General features: G+C 36.0%; 1 protein-coding gene across 2 annotated transcripts in view; it reads right to left on the bottom strand.

The window, feature by feature from the left end:
• The window catches only part of LOC121418211 (eIF-2-alpha kinase GCN2-like), a 58,723-nt gene extending 52,304 nt beyond the window's left edge, over positions 1–6,419 (bottom strand). For both annotated transcript variants that reach the window (XM_041611946.1, XM_041611947.1), the window contains exon 1: positions 6,222–6,419. In XM_041611946.1, coding sequence (XP_041467880.1) covers positions 6,222–6,332 — 111 coding nt within the window. In that variant the 5' untranslated portion in view covers positions 6,333–6,419. The remainder of the gene's footprint in view (positions 1–6,221) is intronic.
• Between the last annotated feature and the right edge of the window lie 17,837 nt (positions 6,420–24,256).

Below are 24,256 nucleotides of genomic sequence, written 5' to 3'. Positions count from 1 at the left end.
TGCGGCTCATTTTAGCAGATGAATATGGCTGGAACGTCCTGACGGAAAATATGTGAAACTTTGGAGCGGATTTCTTTGTTCTTTTTCTCAATAAGAAGAAAATGCTATGCTTTGGAGCAGCTTTCTTTGTTCTTTTTCTCAATAAGACAAAAATGCTATGCCTTGGAATGGAAATTTGAGTGTAAAAATGGGGGTCCCTTCCGTGGCACATACCCACTATGCATTATATACTTAGTGCCCTCCCCCGGAAAGTGATATTCTATTCATAAGAGAGATTTAAACATTACCAATGTTGCTGTAATAAACCACTGAATAATATTTCAATGAAAATTCTTCAATTTTATAATCACATTTGCATTCTGAAGGTGCAAAAACTTCACATCACGTAACCTACAGAAATGAATGACTACTCCTGTGTGTTCACTAGTAGTAATAGGAGTAGGAAAATGTCTCACACTTTCACTTCTTTGCTGATTGCTCTCTAGTATCACTCATATTCATTGCAATTTTAAGAAGAAAACAAAAATACATAGGTCTACCACTACCAGTCACAAAGACAAAGTCTCAGTCAACCTTCAAAGATAAACTAAATAAAAATAAATAAAAGTTAATTTTCAATCAAATGAAAATTGATTTTAAAATTTTTAATGAAATAAATGACACAGCACAGTCAGTGGAAGAATTAATGTGTGTTGTTCATAACATATAAGCAGACCTACTACTAGCTATTCAGCCCAGTGAAAATGATATGTTAAGAAAGAAAACAACAAGAAACAATAATAATATTTTACTTTTTTAAGCCACCCTCCGCCGCATTATTAATGGAATACTGACAAGAACTATGCGGGCGGGAGTTCCCTGGGTCAGGAGCTTACCGTGTAATTGACCATACTCACGGGACAAGGGTAGATTATGGTCAAAATATCTAGCAAGATAAATTATGAAAACAGAAATTATGCACTTACCACAATTATATGGATGATGGTCTAACGAGTGGCAGTTTTTCTGACATCTGGGCACAGACTGGAACCTCAAAAAACGGAAAGTTCTCTCCTTCTACCCCCGTCTCGATCGGCCATTTTTGTTATGAATTTGTAACAAAATGGCCGATCGAAACCGCGGTAGGCCTAGAAGGAGCTAGGAGAACTTTTGTTTTTTGAGGTTCCAGTCTGTGCCCACTCCTAGTACCAATGAGGTCCAAACATTACATGTATGGACCTCATAGGCGACATCAGTGCTAAAATTGGGTTAGAGATTTATGTGGATCTAAATTTATTGTAATTTCAACAAAAGTACTAGCTAAATTTGAGGCTTTTGTTGAAATTTTGCTTTAATGATACATTTATGCTTCAATAAGTAACAAAAAATTGAAAGAAATGAAGGGGAACTTACATTTTGACGACTTTTTCCTGATTTTCTTGCAGTTGTCCTTCACTTCTGACTCTCGATCGGACCTGATATGCAGATCACGTATACGCGTTCTCGTCAGGTGATCGGTCGGTTATTCTTTTCGCCAGATGTTGATAATTATATATTTTATAACGCAGCGTTCATCGCAAATTTAGCTGAAAGAGAGTGAAGTTGCATGAACAGCGCAAGCTTTAATTTATTCAGAAATAACGTTTGATTGCACAAGTTTCGCCTCGGACATTTAGGATCATTTGGTCCCATATTGGCGTAACTACGGGGGGGGGGGGGTGTCCCTACCACCGTCCACACCGGGCGTCCACAAGCCAGCAATTATCTTTTTTCTCTCTTTTTTTAACCAAAATGCTTCCCCCCAGAAAAAAAAGAACCAGGGTTAAAGAGAAAGACAATTATGATAGAGGAACACAAAATACTTTATTTTTTCAGCTTTTAATGCATCGACTTATAATCAAATATTAAATGGGGCTTAGAACATTTTTTTAAAAAGTCAATTAATAAAAATATTCCGCTCTTCGGGATTTGAGCTTTCATGAAATATCAATCTTTTTCATGATTACCGAAAATACTTCAAATGTCCAAAAAAAAAATTATCGGTGTATTAGCTGATACCTTGCGCCCGCCTTAATTATTTTAATGTTGAGATACTTTGCTTTAATTTAATGAATTCCTAAAAGCATTAATTCTCAGATCATTTGTCGCAATCGAATGATTCGATTGGTAAGCTAGTTGTATAATTATTATGATTCATGAATTGTTTAAAATGTGTCTCTCTATCAGTTTTGAATATTTAAAAAAATGTCAGCTCGTGCTTTTTGCTCGCAATATTTTGATTAGTAAGAAATTCTTGTGTATGCGAGTTTGATACATAAATAACTAGAGAGAGAGAGGGGGGGGGGGGTGTCCCTCAGCTACTTGTCCTTGCTTATTCCATATTTTTTTATTATGCTCGTGTTGTGAGTATTTCAAAGTCTTTTCTTTTTCTCACCCTTTTTATTGTCTCGGAGCTTCCCTCTATTTCTTTGCTACGATGTATAGCCCATCTTGTTTCATTTTTTTATGTTCTCATTTCATTGAAAACATAATTATTAAACTGACGTAGAAGACTTTACAACAAAATTTTGATATTGTTTTTTCTTGTTTGTTTGGCTTTCTTTTTTCTTCTTCTCAGTCCTTTTTCTAATTAGTTTCCCTTTCCTTATTTTATATTATTTCATTTCATGAGGCATCCGCCAACTTATATACAACAACAAACGTTAGAGGCGGATATCCAGTAAGGGGGTGTGGTGGTGTGCCCTCTAAAAAGAGGAAAATAGGAAGGAAAAAAAGCAGGAAGGAGAAAAAATAAGAAAAAAAAGACGATGATGGCAATGATGATAATGATGATGAAAATTATCTTGGTGAAGATGATAGTGGTGGTGATGGTGGCGGTGATGATGATGATGATGATGATAATAATGATGGTGGTAGTGGTGATAAAGATGAGAATGAAGTTGGTGACGATGATATGATGATGATGTAATTTTGTCTTTAAAAAAATAATAGTGCAAAGGCGAAATCATTTAAAGTTTATTATGAAAATAGCAGAAAAAAATAATTTGAAAAATTGTACGTATGCGTATGGAAAATCTATCCCCCACCAAAAAAGAAAAAAAGTGAGATTTTGTTTTGTTATCTGTGACGGCGTAGGCCTATGCGAGCAGCGCTGTGTGATATAATTATGGTAAAAAAAGTAAATGAAATGCCAAGAAATACATGATAATGACTTTTATTGTACATTCAGTATATCAGTAGATAAATTCATACTCGTTCCAAAAAAGAAGAAAGTGGGTATATTATGGACCATTAAAAATGGGCAGTTGCTCTATATATTATATTACATAGAATATATAGAGCAACTGCTCGTGTGTAGCGGTAAGTTATTCACCTGATCTACATAATTCATGCGGCGCACGGCGCGTGCGCAATGTTTAATAATTATTGTTGTGAATACAATGAATGTCATCAAAAACATAACACAGATCAAATAGTGCCAGCTCGACGCGCAAAATGAGAAAAAAATATATATTTTCTGCCCTGATAATTTGATAACCCTAACCTAACCCAATTTCTAAGTATTTTTATCATAAACAGGATAACTATATACAATGATTGAAATTAACTTTATATTCTTTTGCGAACAAAATGAATATGAAAGACAGCTTTTTGATAAAGAACACAGTTTTAGAGCGTTAGAGCGCGATTTATACCTACAACCGCTAACATAGGCGGATCCAGGGGGGCCGAGGGGCCCGGGCCCCCCTATTGGCGGAGCAAAAAAAGAAAAAAAAGAAAGGAAAAAAGAAAAGGAAGGGAAAAGAGAGGAAAAAAGAAGAAAGGCAAACATAAGAGGAACATGATTAAATGAAATAACATTAGGGGAAGACTCTGAAAATAATTTTTTTTTAAATCTATTTGTTAGGATACAAAATTTTCGCTCGCGCTTCGCGCCTTATTGTCTTTTAGGGTATTTGCATATCTTGCTCAATATGGAGCTTGAAAAATCAAACTTTGAAGTCATTATACAAAACATATTTCAGCTGGGAAATTGAACTTTCATTATTTTGTTTCATTTACAAATTGATTTTTAAAAAGTGCTCTGTAAAAAGGCCGGGGTTATCATCTGAACATTATCATTTTCTGCTTGCGCTGCGCGCTCGCAAAATTTGAATTTTCAGGTACGTATTATTTTCCTGTATTCCATAAAGTTCTCAAAAAGTTCCCTATTCAGGTCAGATTGTTAAAACGTATCAGCTAGCGCCGCACGCTATAGCATTTGGATTAGTCGGTTATGTATATCCCAATATTAATTCTAAATCAAACTAATTTGAAGACAGTTTATCAAAAAATTCGACTCGCGATTTCTGCTCGCATTGATAGATATATAATGCCTCTTATGCATAATTACAAAGTGCTTTAAATGTCCAGTTTTCAGGCCATAAAATTAACACATTTCGCGCTCCCATGCGAGAGAAATAGGAAGATGGTCATCAATTTCATATGATGACATAATGCCCTCATAGCATGTTCCGGTCCTATGTAAAAACTCTAAGTAATAAAAATAAAATACATCAGCTCTTTTTTAACTGTGATCCATCACAATTCACAATTTTCCCACAAAGTGTTTGCATTACAGAGCTTAAATTCACCCTTTGTTATATCATATATTTTTAGCTCGCGCTTTGCGCTCTCTTTATTGATTTTCATGATAAGAAAGTTACTTAGAATACCCAAATTCTAGGTCGAAATCTAAAACACACGTTAATTCAGATACGCAGATTGTTCTCTATTTAAATCATTATCCAGTTTCAGATCACAATATCAAAAAGTGTCTGCTCGCGGATAAATAACTTATCCTTTTCATGATAAAACATGAATAGTGCGTCCAGAATCTTTCCCCATAATTTTGTTTACCCATCACATTTCTCCTATTTTCCTCCTCCCTTTTATTTTCCATTAATTTTTCTTTCGTTCACTTTTTTTCTGTCCTCTTTTCCCATAATTTATTTTACCCATCACATTTCTCCCTATTTACTCTTCCCTTTTATTTTCCATTAATTTTTCTTTCGTTCACTTTTTTTCTGTCGCCTTTTCCCTTCTAAGTTCTATTTTTTTCTCGTCTCACCGCTTTTCCTCATCCCCAGCCCTCGATCGACGCCCGTGCAGATTCGCAAACAATATCAAGAGTATGTCTACTTGCAAGGGCGGAAATCTCTCCCCAAAGGTAGGGGGACCAGGGGCTGGAAAATTTGACAAGCAAAAAACAAACAAAAAAAGAAGGTTTATCACCCTCTAAAGAAGGTCATCTTGACCAAAAGAAATTTGACAAGCAAACAAGCAAAAAAAAGGGGGCATGCCAAAAGTAAGATCGTCTCTTCCAAAATACCTTTCGAATTTGAACGAAATGACCAAAAATAGTAGGGGGACATTTCATAATGTGCCCCCTACTATTTTGGGTGAGGGGACATGTCCCCCGGCCCTGGGGTTTGCGCCCATGTGGGTGGGGGTGTTGCGCCTCCCTATCGGGATCATATCACAGCGAGTATACACTCTTCCATATTGGAAGAGTGTTTACTCGCTGAGATTTCGATCTCACACATAATTTTATAAAAAAAATAGAACAGCTACGCCTTGAACACAGGCCAAAATGCCTAACGATTTCTCCGCGGCATTAACAACTCTCGTAAAGGGCGCTCCATTTATAAATAAAGTTGCATGAACAGCTCTCTATGGCGACAAAATTTAACGCGGAATTGCAGCCAGCAGCGTGGGAAATTGGCAGAAAATTCAAGAAGAGAACCGGTGAGTACCGATTTAACAGTATTCATGTATTAGTTAATATTTATTTAATCATAAGAATAATTTTTTTTTACGGAAAGAAAGCTTAGTTCTAAGCTAGGGCGGCCCAAATGCGCGTGAGTGGAGTCCCAGTTTCTTAACACGGGTAAGTATTGCGGTGTCGCCTAGAGTGTCTGTGCCCAGATGTCAGGAAAACTGCCACTCGTTAGACCTTCATCATGTTCATCCATATAATCGTGGTAAGTGCATAATTTCTGTTTTCATAATTTATCTTGCTAGATATTTTGACCATAATCTACCCTTGTCCCGTGAGTATGGGTAAATACACGGTGAACTCCTGAGCGCCGGCCAGCTACGCGGGCCGGCACTCCCTGGGACTGGATTAGACAAGAACGTGATTGATAATAAAACGCGAAAAGGCTGGAGTGGGACTGACAACAGTCAAGCAACATACATACCGAGGGGTCTCGAGTTTTATCCTGAAAGTCATCCATAAATATAGCTTTCAAAACTTCTACTTCATTTTCTTGCCTTTCTCTAAATTCAATTAGATCACTCTTATCAGCCATTGTAACTCTAAATTAAAGATATTGTTAAACATGAAAAAGTAAAAATCCGAATTGCATCAGCGGCAATCATCGAGAATTGGACAAAACAAAAAAGAAAAAACTGTTACCCGGCCGCGCGTTTCCGTTTTACACCCTGGCGAAGGCATTTTCCGGAAAAGTAGCCAAAAAGTGACTAGTGAAGAGTCTACGTCTACGTTCGTTTGGGTACATTATCAGCTGGGCGCGCGATCCAAAGTCCGCACCGAAGTTATCCGCAGAACATACCGTACAATTTTGCAAATGCAGCTGAGCTTATACTTTCAAGGTACAATACGAATGTTTGCCTTGATCATTTGCCTTGCCGATTTGCTGATGTCTGTCTTTCTCTCTATCTGTCTATATATCTATCTCTATCTATCTATGTAACTGCAGTATCTATCTATCTAATAATCTTCTCTGTCTCTCTCATTCTTTATCTAACATCTATCTATCTCAAATTCTCTATCTCTCTATCCATCTATCTATCCATCTGTCTGTCTTTCTCTATTTCTCTCTATCTATTTTTTAACTAGAGTATCTATCTGTTAATTTGTTAATAATCTCCTCTGTCTCTCTCATTCTTTAATCATCTATTTAATATCTCTATCTATCTATCCATCTGTCTGTCTTTCTCTTATTCTCTCTATCTATTTATCTATCTATTTTTTTAACTTATCTATCTGTTAATATTCTTTGTCTCTCTCCCTCTTTATCTATCTAACATCTATCTATCTCTCATCTACCTATCTATCTATCCATCTGTCTGTCTTTCTCTATTTCTCTTTATCTATATATATATCTATCTATGTATCTATCTATCTGTTAATTTGTCTATCTTCTCTGTCTCTCTCATTCTTTATCTTTCTATCTATCTAACATCTATCTATCTGTCTCTCAAATTCTCTATCTCTCTCCTTCTCTAGCATCTGTCTGTCTTTTTTCTCTCTTTCTCTTTGTCCGTCCATATTTCTATCTACCGAACATCTCTCTCCCTCTATCTATCTATCTATCCTTCTCTCCCTCTCCCTCTATATATCGACTTCTCTGTCTCTCCCCCTCTATCTCTATTTATATATCTATCCATCCATCTCTCCCTCTTTCTCTCCCTCTATCTATCTATCCACCTCTCTCTCTCTCTCTCTCTCTCTATTTCTATCTATCTATCTATCTGTCTATCTTGTCTCTATCTATTTATCAGTCTTCTATATCTATCTTTCGGCAGCTTCTAAGTGTATCAATCCATCAAACTTCAATTTGTCTTTCCATTATAAGTATCTGTTTATTTTGATTTTGTCTGTCATTCTATTCATTTAGTTAATAATTTATTTTTAGAAAAAAAAACTATCATAAACAACGCGACTGAAAAGCATGTTCGGATTTCACTCCTGACTGCCGCTCTCTCTGTACATGAAGTGCCAGTATACTCTGTGCTCTGATCAGTAACCTGCCTGTGTCGCACACTGCATGCAACCAGCGACGTGTGTAGACTCTTCACTAGTCGCTTTTTGGCTACTTTTCCGGAAAATGCCTTCGCCAGGGTGTAAAACGGAAACGCGCTACCCGGCCTGGTCCACGTTCCATGCATGCCCGGCAAAAAAGGTGGATGGGGTACAGCTGCGTTCATCCTTTGAAAACTAGTAATATTACATGTTTAAATTTTCGTGAAATATTAAAGAATATTCAAGTATTGTTTATGTATTTATATTTAGGACCTGGCATGTACTATCTCTAACATGTCTATAAGGGACCTGAATTTTGAATTTATCATAATAATGATTTCCATTCATTCTTATTGTTTCTGATGAGAAAATTTAAACTAAATATTTTTTTTTCATTATAAATGACTCCCGCCCCCCCCCCCCCTCTTTGTACTATATATTATATACACCCCAACAAAAAATGGATCTGTCGTAAACAAGGTTGGTTAAAGTTGACGGACATAACGACCGTTCAAGAGGCTTTATCATTATATCAACAGAATCACCATTTCCAAAAGAGATAAATTGATATACAATTTGCATTCTCACGAAACAAAATTAAGTTAGGCCCAATGTTGAACATATTTATTTACATTCTCTTATCATCCGCCCAAATCCTGTCTATCTGTCGGTTAAAGGGATTATCCGGGCTGAAAATATTTATATCTAAATAAACAGAGTAAAATTCACAAAGCAAAATGCTGACATTTTTTAATCGGATAACAAATAACGAAGTTATTGAATTGTAAAGTTTATCAACATTTTGTGAAAACAGTTATATGCACATCGTCATGGACATTTCATAGGTAGGCTGATGATGTCACATCCCCACTTTCCCTTTTCTTAGGTAATTTACATGAAATCATAAATGTTTCCTTTTTGCAATACATGACGTGTGAATGATGTGACTCCATTATGATGAAATAAGTTGCGGCAGTAAATAACTTATGCACTTAATTATTTGTCAATCCAATTGTTTTAGTTCTTGGTAGAAAATTTTTGAATAAACCTAATTTCTTAAAATGAAATACAAAGAACAAGTAGGAATATATGACATCATCAACCCACCTAATGAATATTCATAAAGACATGCCTGGGACAATTCACCGGAATAATGCAAATCTCTAAAATTCAATAACTTCGTTATTTGTTATCCGATCGATGTTGATCAAATTTTCAGCATTTTGCTTAATGAATTTTATTCTATTTATTGAGATACAAATGTCTCCAGCCTGGACCATCCTTTTGAAAAAAAAGATCAGATTCCGCCATCATTGTTGTGGCATGCATCACTGCAGATCGTCATTATTGGCGAGTATATATACAAAAAGCGGCCGGGGGAATTCGCTCTAATCATGAAGATATAACCAATTTGCTCACATGCACTGTTAAAAATAGAGACACGAGTCCCAGTAAAAATCACTGTTTTTGCAGATGGGATTCACAAACAGTATGAACTGTTAAATTACGATGGGCTGCATGTACAAATGCAAAAATACTGGAAAATTGTTTTAAAAAACAAAACCACCATTTTAGCATTCATTTAACATGGAAATTGCCGTTAATTTACAAATACTAACCTTGATACTAACACTATCTATACGATAGATGCACTGTAATCAACATAAAAACAAAATGATTCGTCTGTATTTTTTTTACAAAGATTATTGCATTTTACTTTGTTTTACATTTAGCTTGTAATTCTACGTTACATTTATCACTGCATAAATGCGTTTGGTTTGTTAAATCATTGTGTCATCTGTTTTAAAAAAATGACATCCTGTAAATTTACGATTTAATTATCTTAAAATTACTAGTATTTTTAACAGTGCATTAATAATTAATGGAAATGAATAGAGAGAAAGTACTACAATATTGATGGAGTGAAAAAGTTTAATCAAACAAGCTTGGGTTTTCATATATTTCTCTGATATCCTGCGTAATGATGAATTATTAAACAACCAACATTCGTACTACTTTATATCAGACATGCTTTATGTGGTGTTTCGCATGTGTGTACACATCAGATATCAGCAGATCGAATTATCCAATCAACGTAAAGAATAAACTAAGCCGACGTCCTTGACGTCTGATGTTAATCGATATCTTTCAGCAAGAATTCTCACAATATGAATATGATAGTGCCACATCGTGACAAACGCTTGTGCTCCTATTGTAAAATACAAAATAAAGTAGATTGTGGTATTGTGAATGCTTTAATATACCCCTGTCCCCTCGCTCACTCACTCTATATTCTTTCCTTTGTATCTCTGCCCTTCCTTCATCTTCATTTTTTCACATTTTTTTCTTCTATCTATCTATCTATCTATCCATATATCCATCTATCTATCTATCTATCTATCCATCCATCCATCCATCTATCTGTCTATCTACCTATCTATCTATCTTCTATCTATCTCCCATTTATCTATCTATCTATCCATCCATCCATCCATCCATCCATCTATCTATCTATCTATATATCTATCTATCCATCCATCTATATATCTATCTATCTTCAATCTCTCTCTCTATCCATCCATCTTTCTTTCTTTCTATCTATCTATCTATCTATCTATCTATCTATCCATCCATCCATCCATCTATCTTCTATCTATCTCCCATTTATCTATCTATCTATCCATCCATCTATATATCCATCCATCCATCCATCCATCCATCTATCTATCTATCTATATATCTATCTATCTACCCATCCATCTATATATCTATCTATCTTCAATCTCTCTCTCTCCCTCTCTTTCTCTATCCATCTATCTATCTATCCATCCATCCATATATATATATATATATATATCCATCCATCCATCTATCTATCTATCCATCCATCCATCCATCCATCCATCCATCTATCTATCTATCTATCTATCTTTCTTTCTTTCTTACTGTCTATATATTTATTTTAAAAATATATTTCTGCAGTTTCCTATTTATCTCTCTCCATCAAGATCAATTTACCTTTGTCTATATTTATCTCTCTTTAGCTTTTATAATCTCTCCTTTTCCACTTTCAATAACCCTTTTTAATCTTTATTTATTTATGACAGCATAACAAACAATAACTTTTCCCCCATTTATGATGAGATTATTCTTCGAAAAAATTCTCCGTAGGCAATCTCTTCCAATCAAATATATAATGATGCAAAATTAGGTGTCTTTTGAATTCTATAATCATATTTTTTGTTAACATTCTTTATTAATGATTATAATTTTATTGATTTTGTTGAACAATATTTAATTTAGCAGTAACTTATTTGCTTAGCTATTCTTTCATGAAATAAATATAACCACTGCTACTAATTTGTACATCAACCCATGCAGAATACAATAAATCAACGTACTTCAAGGTGTCTATCATTATAATTGCCTCTTTAAACGGAAGTAAGCATCAAAACAATGTCCACAAGAAAAATATACCAAGCAGAATCTTAAAGCTACACATCTGGGTATTTCTGAAAATAGATTTCGAGATGGGCTTAAAATCAATAACTATTAGAGGACTATTAATGAACAGCATTCAGAAGGGATAGTCTATTAATAATGACAAAGGGCAAACTACGCAAGAGGGATAATCTGAAGTACCTAACAACGCATCTTTTTATCACACCTTGCACAGTAAAAGAAATCGAATCCAGGATGGGTCTACCAGGGAGTAAGGAGTAGCTCCCTGTTCCACTCCCAACTCCAGCATGTTCCCATTTGTGTCGGGGATTCCGTTTGTGAGCTTGTCTTATGAATATAACTGTCTATTCTCCTCTCTTGATATTTTCTCAAATCGATACCGTCTTGTCGTTAAAGTGTCGACTGGAATTTCGTCCCCTCTTTTTTCTAGGGTCTAGGCGCTGAGGTATATGAAATAATGGATAACTCTGTGTGCAGACGATACAAATATACTTTTATCACATAAAAACTACGATTCCCTTGCCACATTATTAAATTCTGAATTAAAAAAGGTTATTTCATGGTTACAATCAAACAAATTATCTTTGAATATTGATAAAACAAAATTTATTATATTTCGAGCTAGAGGCAAAAGAATACCTGATAATCCTCCCAGAATCCTTATGGATAATATATATTTAATGATAATACATCCTTTTTAGGAATAAAAATAAATGGTTTCTTTCTTGGAAACCACACATTGAGGATATATGTTCACGTATAAGTAAACAGCTGGAATATTACATAAACTTAAATTTATTTTACCAAAATATACTATGATAACTTTATATAATAGTCTTGTTTTGCCACATCTTACGTATTGTAATGTCATATGGGGTAATACATTTCAGTCACATTTAAAGAAGTTAGTTATTGCTCAGAAAAAAGTGTTAAGAATTATTTATAATGCTCCATTCAATTATCATACTAATGAACTGTTTTTAAATTAAAAAAATTTAAAGATAAATGATTTGATAGATATGAGTGTTGCTAGATTTATGTTCAACTATAAAATGAATACACTTCCTGACGTTTTCAATAACATCTTTAAAACAAATGACTCTCACCATACATATCTAACCCGCAAAAATAAAGATTATCGTTCATTTCTAGCACGTAAATCCACATCTCAACAATCCTTACGATTTAATGGTCCAAAAATATGGAATAACTTATCACAAGATTTTAAAGAATGCTCAACAGCCACTACTTTTACAAGAAAACTAAAGGATTTACTTTTTCATAAATATAAACAATTTACTTTATTATAGGTGCACCCTTGAAATTTCAAAATAAATTAATTTTTAATGTTTTGTTTAACTTTTTGTTGTTTGTTTAAATGTCCTGTCTCACACTGTAGATGTAACATTTATTGTTTAAGTTGTACATATCATTTCTTTCCTGTTTTATGTCATTATTTTCCATATCTTATGCTTGTTATGGGCCTCTGGTGATAAGCTATATTTGCTTCTTAAGAGGTCCACACCTTATGTATCAATTCCTAATTTAATTGTACATTTTGATTTGTAAATATATGTTTTATTGTTTTTACACATGAAGGTGAAATAAATGAAATGAATGAAATGTGTCTCAATGAACAGAATATAATGGAGATAATGATGATGATGATGACGATTATGATGAGTGTGACGGTGATGATGAAGATGGTGATGGTAATGATGATAGTGATGATGATAATAGTGATGATGATGATGGTGATGATAAAGATGATGATGATGATGATAATGATGATGATGGTGATGATGATGATAATGATGATGATGATAGAGATGATGATGATGATAGAGATGATGATGATGACGAAGATGATGATGATGGCGAAGGCGATGATGATGATAATGATGAAGTCACACCTCCAACATCACGACCATTACCTGCAATAACGCCTGCCAATATTACCACCACCACTATCATTATCACCACCATCATCATCATTACCATCATCATCATCATAATCATCATCATCACCTCCAGTCCTCCACACTCATCATCATCACCACCACCAAAAATTCATTATCATTCGTTTATGCGATTAATGCATTTGCAGATCTCGGTTGGATTCAAAATCCTTTAGCGATAAGAGTATTTTGAAACACATAAAGTAAAAATTCCTAGTTTAAATGATTCACAGAAAAACGCTGAGAAACAAATATATCAACGATTAACCTGAACCTTTATGGCTGTGTATTTTACTTTTCACAAAGAATTTAACTCCACAGATTCGTCTATTATTCATTATTCTTCCCGAATGAATTATTAATTCAGAGAGCTTATGCATACTACTCTATTTAGGCACACGGACATCTTTTCCGGTCGACAGTAAACACCTTTAGATACCATCTTGAGACCGAGGCGAAATATCGATCGAAGGACCCAGATCGACATTACGACGAGCGAGAAGTGTTTGCCGATCGGGCTGCCAGCGGGCGATCCTCAGCACTTGGTATATGGTTGCCCCTAGCAACCACACGCCGGACCGTTATATGGTAAACAAGAACGTGATGTAAGAAAATGGTAAAGGGTGGCCGCAACACCTTCAAATTGTTAAATCAATTTAGGGAAAAATCACCTGAATGCGTCAGAGATATACAGGGGCCGCGGAGGCGGGGGGAGGGCTTCAGCCCCCCACTTTTTTCCAAAACCATGTACAAAAACGCAAAAATGACCATACGATCGTGATTTATTGCATGGTCAGCCCCCATCTTTGGCCCAGCCTCCCCCACTTTGAAAACTGTTCCGCGGCCCCTGATATACAAGCAAAATTTTAAGGAGATTTTTTTTTTTTTTACGTAATTATAATAATGATGATGACAAGTGATTACATAAAACAAAATGTGGTCGCTTCTACGAATGAGCGCCTGCATGACACGAATGGCTGAAGGTCTCATTCTTTTTCAGTAAAAAGAAGTCTTTGGTGTGACCAATCTGAGGATCGAACCCGCGACCCGTGTTCATGAGGCAGGTGCCCTTCAAATGAACGACCATGCCTTCTATTTTCTTATTGTGGCCTCAATTCCTGAATGAGAAATCTCCATAGCATGCTAAACCTGGACAAGGTTGGATGGTTAACTAGTAGTAATTGGACATAGATAAAATATGACAGAATTTTGTAGGAAAATACAACCACTTGAAGATGTTATTTTCTTCCCAGTGTACCCCACCCCTTGCCCCCTTCCCTTGAGCTTTTTTCCCCCTATTTTGAGGATTTTACCTTTCTCGTCTTTTCATCATTTTAGTGTCAGTAAGAGCGAAGTGGGCTCCGGGAGTGGGCTCCCCTCATATTTTTGGAATTGATTTGAATATTTGGAACATCAGATTTATTGATGGCGATGTGGGTGGAATAGTGGTGCCGGTGGCGCGTTTCCGTTTTACACCCTGGCGAAGGCATTTTCCGGAAAAGTAGCCAAAAAGCGACTAGTGAAGAGTCTACACACGTCGCTGGTTGCATGCAGTGTGCGACACAGGCAGGTTACTGATCAGAGCACAGAGTATACTGGCACTTCATGTACAGAGAGAGCGGCAGTCAGGAGTGAAATCCGAACATGCTTTTCAGTCGCGTTGTTTATGATAGTTTTTTTTTCTAAAAATAAATTATTAACTAAATGAATAGAATGACAGACAAAATCAAAATAAACAGATACTTATAATGGAAAGACAAATTGAAGTTTGATGGATTGATACACTTAGAAGCTGCCGAAAGATAGATATAGAAGACTGATAAATAGATAGAGACAAGATAGACAGATAGATGATAGATAGAAATAGAGAGAGAGAGAGAGAGAGAGAGGTGGATAGATAGATAGAGGGAGAGAGAAAGAGGGAGAGATGGATGGATAGATATATAAATAGAGATAGAGGGGGAGAGACAGAGAAGTCGATATATAGAGGGAGAGGGAGAGAAGGATAGATAGATAGATAGAGGGAGAGAGATGTTCGGTAGATAGAAATATGGACGGACAAAGAGAAAGAGAGAAAAAAGACAGACAGATGCTAGAGAAGGAGAGAGATAGAGAATTTGAGAGACAGATAGATAGATGTTAGATAGATAGAAAGATAAAGAATGAGAGAGACAGAGAAGATAGACAAATTAACAGATAGATAGATACATAGATAGATATATATATAGATAAAGAGAAATAGAGAAAGACAGACAGATGGATAGATAGATAGGTAGATGAGAGATAGATAGATGTTAGATAGATAAAGAGAGAGAGACAAAGAATATTAACAGATAGATAAGTTAAAAAAATAGATAGATAAATAGATAGAGAGAATAAGAGAAAGACAGACAGATGGATAGATAGATAGAGATATTAAATAGATAATTAAAGAATGAGAGAGACAGAGGAGATTATTAACAAATTAACAGATAGATACTCTAGTTAAAAAATAGATAGAGAGAAATAGAGAAAGACAGACAGATGGATAGATAGATGGATAGAGAGATAGAGAATTTGAGATAGATAGATGTTAGATAAAGAATGAGAGAGACAGAGAAGATTATTAGATAGATAGATACTGCAGTTACATAGATAGATAGAGATAGATATATAGACAGATAGAGAGAAAGACAGACATCAGCAAATCGGCAAGGCAAATGATCAAGGCAAACATTCGTATTGTACCTTGAAAGTATAAGCTCAGCTGCATTTGCAAAATTGTACGGTATGTTCTGCGGATAACTTCGGTGCGGACTTTGGATCGCGCGCCCAGCTGATAATGTACCCAAACGAACGTAGACGTAGACTCTTCACTAGTCACTTTTTGGCTACTTTTCCGGAAAATGCCTTCGCCAGGGTGTAAAACGGAAACGCGCGTGCCGGTGTAGGAGGTTTAAATTACAGTGGATTTCATGATAACGGTGATGGTGAAGGTGGGAATAATGGTTGTTCTGATAGTGGTGGTGGTGGTCGTGATGATGATGATGATGATGATGGTGGTGGTGGTCGTGATGATGGTGGTGGTGGTGATGATGATGATGGTGGTGGTGATGATGATGATAATGATGATGATGATAATGATGATGGTGGTGGTGATGATGATGGTGGTGGTGATGATGATGATAATGCCGTGATGGAAGAGTAATGGAAGAGCCGTGGTGTAGTGGTTCTGACTCTCGCCTTGTAAACAGAGGGTCGTGTGTTCGAATCCCATCGCGGTCTAGCGTCCTTTGGCAAGGCGTTAATCCACACTTTGCCACTCTCGACCCAGGTGCTAAATGGGTACCCGGTAGAATGCGAAAGATATTGTATGTTTGATTTTGCCAGCGCCATAATGAGGCTGCGATGAATGCAAGGAATGCTTCCCAGGGAGTGGAAATTGTGCACTTTTCGTGCGGGATTGAAATGAATCCAATGACCGGGATAATAATATGTTGTAACGCGCTTTGGGCCATTCTGCGAAAAAAATTTATAAAAATTGGTTATTATCATTATAATGATGATGGTGGTGGTGGTGGTGATGATGATGATGATGATGATGATGATGAAATGATAATGATGATAATGATGAAATTGATGATGATGATGATGATGATGATGGCGGCGCCGGTATTATAGTGCCGGTTGACATTGTGTTATTGACATTATATCGGAGGTGACAGCGATGATTTCATTACCATCACCTTCATGTTAAGCCTATGGGTTCTTTCAAACTTCTTATCAATGGACAAAACCAAGTGGGGTCAACTGAAATCAATAACCTAACATCTTGTTTGTCATTCAGATTGTCGTGGGGTCGAACTTTACCTTGATATCAAAAGCTGTGGTTTGTTGTCAGTTCGGAGTAAAGGAGCATAAAATCTTTGTTATGAATGCCTGACGTAATTATATATCGATTTGGCCCGGTAAGATCATGATCTAAAGGATACATCCATGTTTATTGTTTCAAGTCACTTGGTGCCTCCGAATAATGTTATGTTGTATACCTTGACTACATCTATATAATGTATCCATAAAATATAACTCCTGAATAGTAGATCTGTATCCCCATCATGATATAGATAAACTATTAGTGAGAGATCTCTCTAATTATTATTCTAAACAAGAGAGATTATCTCCTAAGATGGCTTCTTTCCATCGATGTTTTGAGATCGTGACCCCGACTTGACTTGTTAAATCTGATTAATATTATCGATATTGACAGAGTGATATACGGTCGTATTGTTATAGATATACATGTATTGTCTTTATATATTTGCTGGGTCGATATACATAGACGTGATAATAGGATCGCAAATTTAAAGAGGAATGGTGTTTTTATTTTCATTCACTGATTTGTGATCTTAAAACATTGGAAATTACAATTATCTTGTTAACATGTTACGAAATCTCATTTTATTAAAAAAAAAAATAAGATTCGCTTAATGGATTAACTTTTCAATGTTTCATGATTTCGAAATATTTGAAATCATTTTTTTTTGTTTTAAATCAAACCCGTAACAAATTTATAACCTAAACTTTCATATGATGATTAAATTAAAGAGGGGAGTAAACTAATTAAAAGGAAGGAAAACATCTACACAAGTGTGATGTTTGATGCTGGAAGATAAGGTTGATATAAGCTTAATTCTTCTCCGATATTACGATTGCAAAGTCTTTGATATATATCATGAAATTGAAAATTGAAAGCAAAAGTACAAGGAGAATTATTTCCATGTACATGTATATCACAATCGTCGTTGTTGTTGTAAAAACTTGTTGTAACGTTAATGCTGGCAGAAGTAGTATTAGTGGCAGTAAATATATCATCGTTATATTCAACACAAAACAAGACAAGTTTGAAGAACAGATGTAAGTATAGTACTAGCTCTATATGGCTATTTATTACTCGTATCTTACATATCAACATTATATTTGTACATTCATTACTTTTGATTGTCACAAACAGGTATTTCAGAGTCTCAGACCCGAAACTACATTTAAAAATATCAAACAATTAGCGCAAAGGAAATATCGAGGGGAAAAAATATTCACTTTACTTTTTAAAAACGAAAAAGTGAAGAAATTGATATAGTATGAGAAATCAACGTCCAAGTCCAGCCCAACAACAAACTGATTTGAACAAAGAGAAAATCTAACAAACACAGCTTGTAAGTTTCATCAAAATTGGACGTAACACAAGAGAATTGTGGCGTTTTGAAGTTCCGCGGTGTGCATTATCACTGATTTTGTAAGTAAGCGAAACCTAAAAATGCCGGTTATACGTTCTTATTTTTGCATCTGATTTCGATTAATATTCCAGTGTCATGCTTTTACGATTTTTTTTATTTATTCAAATCAGGTTTTTGTCGGGTTAACTTGACATTTAAGTAAATTCAAGATTGTTTGAATGGGGAAAAGGGGGAATGGGGCAACCACTAACATAATCGTAACTGCACTTTCAACTAGAAGGGTAATTTTATTAGGGGAGGGGATAGTATCCAACCCTATGTGCCTCCTTTCATTTTCAATTGAGTAACAGGGGTCCGTCTTGTAAAGAGTTGCGATTAATCCAATCAATCGCAAATATGGAAAGTCAGCAAATGCCAAAATATAAAATGCATGTTCGTTCCAAAAAAAAAAATCTAGAATGAATGTATATCCATAAATTCATTGATTTCTTGACAATTTGGTGTGTTATCATTTGTTTACAATTCGGTTTGCAATTTTCCTGTAGACAAAAAATATGACACTGATGGAACTCCATTAAGTTACGATTGATTGGATCAATCGTAACTCTTTGTAAGACGAGGCCCTGAAGTAAAAATAGGGCAAAATGAGCCACTTCTATCGTTTTATATTCTTCTTTCTTCCATCTCCCATTTTCTACCAATCTTTCCCACTTTTTCTCCTCGCATGCTCCCCCCTCTTTATTTTGAAACAAAAGAGTCATAGGTAGAGGTTGCCCCTTCAACCGTAGCATCTGTTTTCGAGTGAATGTCGAGAAAATAGCTACATCCCTGCCTTGATATGCGTATACACAGTACTTGTATATCACTGTTCTAGAAAAAAAGATTCGGCCCCTTGGCATCCGTATAACCCCCGGTATAACCCGAACGTTTGAAAAGGTGAAGGAAACTTCCAAGAATATATTGGCAACAAATTGTTTTAACGAGAAAATTTATGCAATAGGCACATAATAATAGGCGCAACGCCTTTCTAATTACCCGTGTAAATTAGCTTTTTATTAATAAAAGGTGTAAAATGCATACGACTTGTAAAGTCAATCAATAGGTGTTTTTTTAATGAAAAGACACCCGAGAAAATCATTGTACACGTAGACGATCATTTTAGTGATGTTCAATAATAAAAATGGAAATTGTATGTCATTATTGAATATTTTGTTCTTCATTGGTAAAAGGAACCTTATTAATCATTTTATTCTGAAAACATACCTTATAACACTGATCACATTATGTGAAACTTAATTTCGATAATTCGTGTAGCTTTTTTATCAAGGGCAAAATTACTCCAAATTAATCAAATTTGTACTTTCGTTTTGATATCTTGTTGGACACCAAGTACTAAAAGCATATTTTGCGGTTCAATGTCTTATTTACCACAATGATTTGCAGGTTTCATTCTGTTCTTCTTTTTCTTTAACGTCTCTCCTACTTTTAAGTTAAGTTTTGGCAAATTAATTCAATTCAGGTCATATAACATTTTATGACAACATTATTTACGGATATGAATGGACAAAACATAATAAAATCACATTAAAGACTTTTACTGTACGATAACAGTTTCATTTCACAATAAAAACAAATAACACTTCTAATACGATTGAGGATATCAAAAATATATGTTGAAGATTTAAAAAAAAACAATCCTTTAGATTTTAATCTACAATAGCAAACCATGCCTAAACATACTATTTTCGAATCCTACAAAATATGAAATCATAGTTAAGTATGTACCTTTCATTTCCATGATACATACTTGTTTTGTAATTTCTTTTTATTTCAGAGAGCTGAAGAATAGGGGTTTCGCTAAAGATTTATAATTGAATTATTGACCTTGTAAATTGCTCCCTATCCGTTTATGCCAAAATAGAACGAATGTATAAATGTATAATGCCATCAAAATGATTCCAACAAAAACAATTTGATCTCAATTGGTTTGCTAAATAGCTTTAAAAGATAACACTTTTCTCATTTTGTCTATATCTGACTTAAGTAAGATTATATAAGTTAATGTATGTGGAGGTCAGACTTAAGATAAAAGAACACAATTTAGGTCAATTGGACTATTGCCAAATGCTGTATTACTTGTATATACATACGAATTAATCTTGAACACTGTTTGGGTGTGTGTATAATTATAGATCTTGTTATTTTTATATGAAAAGGGTTAGAATGATCTATCGGGCAAAGTATCTTTTATAAAGTGTGAACAAATACTTTAAAACGCTTTGCACTTTATGGGCAACAGGACTTTCTAAAAATATAATTATTACTCCGGACCACAGGCATATATCATGTAGTTTTTGATAAATTTACTGCTTGCTCGCAAGGAATATATATATGCATGATAATTTGATGCACTCCATCATATCATGTTATACATCTTGACAAACCTTAAATTTAGCATCATAATCCAAGTTTGAACGGTAATTTTGGAGCAAATTATATCGGAGGCTTTCAGGATTTAACAATATTTCACAATTCAAATATAAATTTTCTTTGGAATAAAATTATTTGCTGCGCTGTAAACTTGTTTCATATTTTGTATTCAATTCTGATACAACTGAAATGAATTTTTTTTTAAATGTGAGGACTCTGTCACCTAATTAAACGCCTATATGAATTGAAATGTAAATTTGTTCACACACGTAGATGTTATTTAGTAGCAAATTGATTATGATATTCCCATAAAATACAAAACATAATCAATAGACAGAACGACGATATAAATTTTTCATAAATAATAAACTCATACATTATTAATCTGGCAAGGTACAAACGACACAAAGTTTGTTCCATATAAAGTTTACATCTATTATTTTACAGACAGACGTACGTATAAAACATAAATTCAGCCAACAAATTAAAGAAAACGTTCATCATTTTATACAGGAGTGAAAAAGTTAAGAGTGTAAATTGTGATTCGGTATATCCTGTGTTACTTTTCCGGTAAAATTGCTATGATTTTATTTGGATTCTTGTTATGATAATCCAATCAACATCAGATTATTTAGGCACCCCGATACAGTGCGTGGGTGAACGGATGAACTCAATACCGAATAAGACGAAAGTAATATTTTGAGAAGGGAGAATATCCTCATCAGTGTAAAAGATTCGGTTCTTGAAAAACCGTTTTGTGCTGGGGCACTTGCTGGGCCAAATATTCCGCCGGTGCAAGGGTCCGCCCACCAGCATGAGCCGATGACGTCGGCGAAGTCTCTTTCGACAAGGGAGGTAAGTGATAGATTCCGATAGGTTTGGCACGTACTGCAACAGGGGAGTTGCCTTCCGATCTGGACGTCGTCGTCAACTCGTCCGTCCTCATGGCGGGGGCGGAACGGTGTCGAAGCTTGCGATAGAAGGAAGCATCGCATTCGATCCTCGCCACCGTCCTTAGCGAAACACCCTGTCTGTCGATGGGGATCTCCTCGAAGGATATCCGAGGCGACATAGGGGTGGTGGTCAACGGGGATCGGTCGCTTGGTGAACGAAAGTGGTGCGACGACGCCCCGTTGTCGTTGGCGCCGGGGTCTCCCCAAACGACGCCTTTCGAGAACGAATGGACCCTTCCCCGATCCTTGAGTTCCGTCGACGCCAACCGAGTTCGCATGTGTCTGAGGACGCTGCTTGTCGAGCTCGCGTCTGAAGCCGTATTCGTCTGATAGTCCACACGATTTGGGGGATGAGGTTCGGTGTAATAAGTCTTGATAACTGTGTTATTGTTCGTCGGCATCGTCGCGATATTTGGCATCGATTTCCTGTTTTTTGAAGACTTCACACGAGTAGGCGACGACATGGGCGTCGATGGGCTCATATCATTCGATGTATGTCTCCTTACTAGAGTTCGTCTTGGGGATACGGATGATATAGGAGGAGGTGTATTCTCCTCAACATGGTCCTGGGCTTCGACCTCAATATGACGTCGATCACTCTCAGGAACGTCGAACTCGTAAGTGACACCATCCACATCGTCATCGTCGATGTCATCACATGGACTCGTGCTCGTAATGCTCTCTATCGAAAGTACATCGAGGTCGCTCTCGACATCGTAAATATCCTCACTGTCGTCGCTCTCCTCCTCAACGTCGGTAAGATCGTAAAATCCAGTTACTGTTTCAGGTCTCTGAGTTGGGGATGACGACGTCGTCGACGCGGTGGATGAAGACTCGGCGGCCTTACGTCTGGCCGCATTTGCTCGGCGTCCCCTGACTGACAAATTATCAAAGTCTATTTTCCTGTCTGGTTCGGGTTCTTGGTACTGCCTTCCAGAAGCGGTGGAGGGTCTAGCACTGAGAGGCCTCAGTCTGTGAGTTCTTGTCGCCGCCTCTGGGGCAGTGGAAACCCGGGAGTCGGGGGTGTGCAACACTCCATTATTGTTTGAATTTTCCTTGAAACGGCAGCTTTTCAGTCGGTTTGATATTTCGGCTTGGTCGTTGAGAAATAGCATAAGTTGCATGTTCTTGGATTCCTGAAATCCCCGATCCAGACTCTCCAGAGCGTCATCCTTCTCGGCATGCATAATGACGCACCAATATGGCAAAATTAGGACTGGCAAATGTAATCAGGTATCAACATTCATAACTGTCAAATTTGTAGCGGTCCTCATCAGCACCTCCTCTCCTTCCATTATCATTGTTTACAGATCAACATCGAAAATGTATCCATCAAACAAACATTTGCACAAACCATCCGATAAGGAATTGCCAACGAATGGAAAACGGTCGTCTATGCGGAGTTGATTACAATATATGATATACAATCTTAAGCCGATGTGAGCTTATCCTATGGCCGTGGCTGTGTTAACGGCGGCGGCCCAAATGCAAGGAAAAAAGTTCATACGGAATGTGTTTGTGTGGTTGCGAAGCATCCAGTGCGTTTAATCTATAGGCCAACAATAGAGCTTTTGGAGGAGCATCCAAGAGCCCTTTAGTTTGACGCAGCTATGCATGTACACAATGCTCTTGGTCTTCCCACCGATCGATATTTCGATTGGGATTTTTTTCCCCTCTTCTCTCTCTTCACTCCCTTCCCTCCTCATCTGCCCATTGTCATGCAAATCAATTAAAAAGCAAATTAATGGACCCCGAGCACAACCAAGGACGATTGGGAGATTAAAGAGGGGATGAGCCCATAGTAGGGATGGTTGGAGTCCCTATCATGTTATTGTTGTTGTTTGAAATAGTCAAACTAGTCAGTTTTTTTACTATTGCTGCCTTGCTAAATTGCTTCATTAATCGCCTTAAATGGCATCGATTCCATGGTTTCGGTGTTCATTTCATTTGCAATTGCGATTACGGTATTTCGGTCAACAAAACTGGTAACGGTAAAACCTAATAAGTGTCCATGAGTTGTAGAGAATCCTAAAAGCATTCCTGCTCTATCAAGGTCAAACCAAGAGAGCTTACTTCAGAGAGGTATCTATCCGAACTGCATTTTGTTAGTTAGCAGCTGTAATGATCATGAAGAATTCATAACAGCGACCTTCTTGTTCGTGTTTATAGAAATATAAGGAATTTCCAAGCCACTATATTTAACCAAAAAAAAATAAAGAAGAAATCCATCATTCAACCGCAGATGATCTTTTCAGGAGCTGTCGGGGTTTTTTTTCAGCGAGAGTGATAATAAATCTAACAACGTTGATAGATAAAGTATAACCAAGCAAAATATTAAATGAAGAAACAAGTTAAATGATGACATTAACATAATCTAAATAATAAAAAAATCAACATCATGGATAATGAAACATATATTTACATGAAACGGAGAAAATCAAAGTAACCTAA

The sequence above is a fragment of the Lytechinus variegatus genome, chromosome 7 (genome assembly GCF_018143015.1).
Source record: "Lytechinus variegatus isolate NC3 chromosome 7, Lvar_3.0, whole genome shotgun sequence".
In the NCBI taxonomy this organism is placed as follows: domain Eukaryota; kingdom Metazoa; phylum Echinodermata; class Echinoidea; order Temnopleuroida; family Toxopneustidae; genus Lytechinus; species Lytechinus variegatus.
Note: the sequence above shows the minus strand (reverse complement) of the source record. Positions and strands in the feature narration are given on the sequence as shown.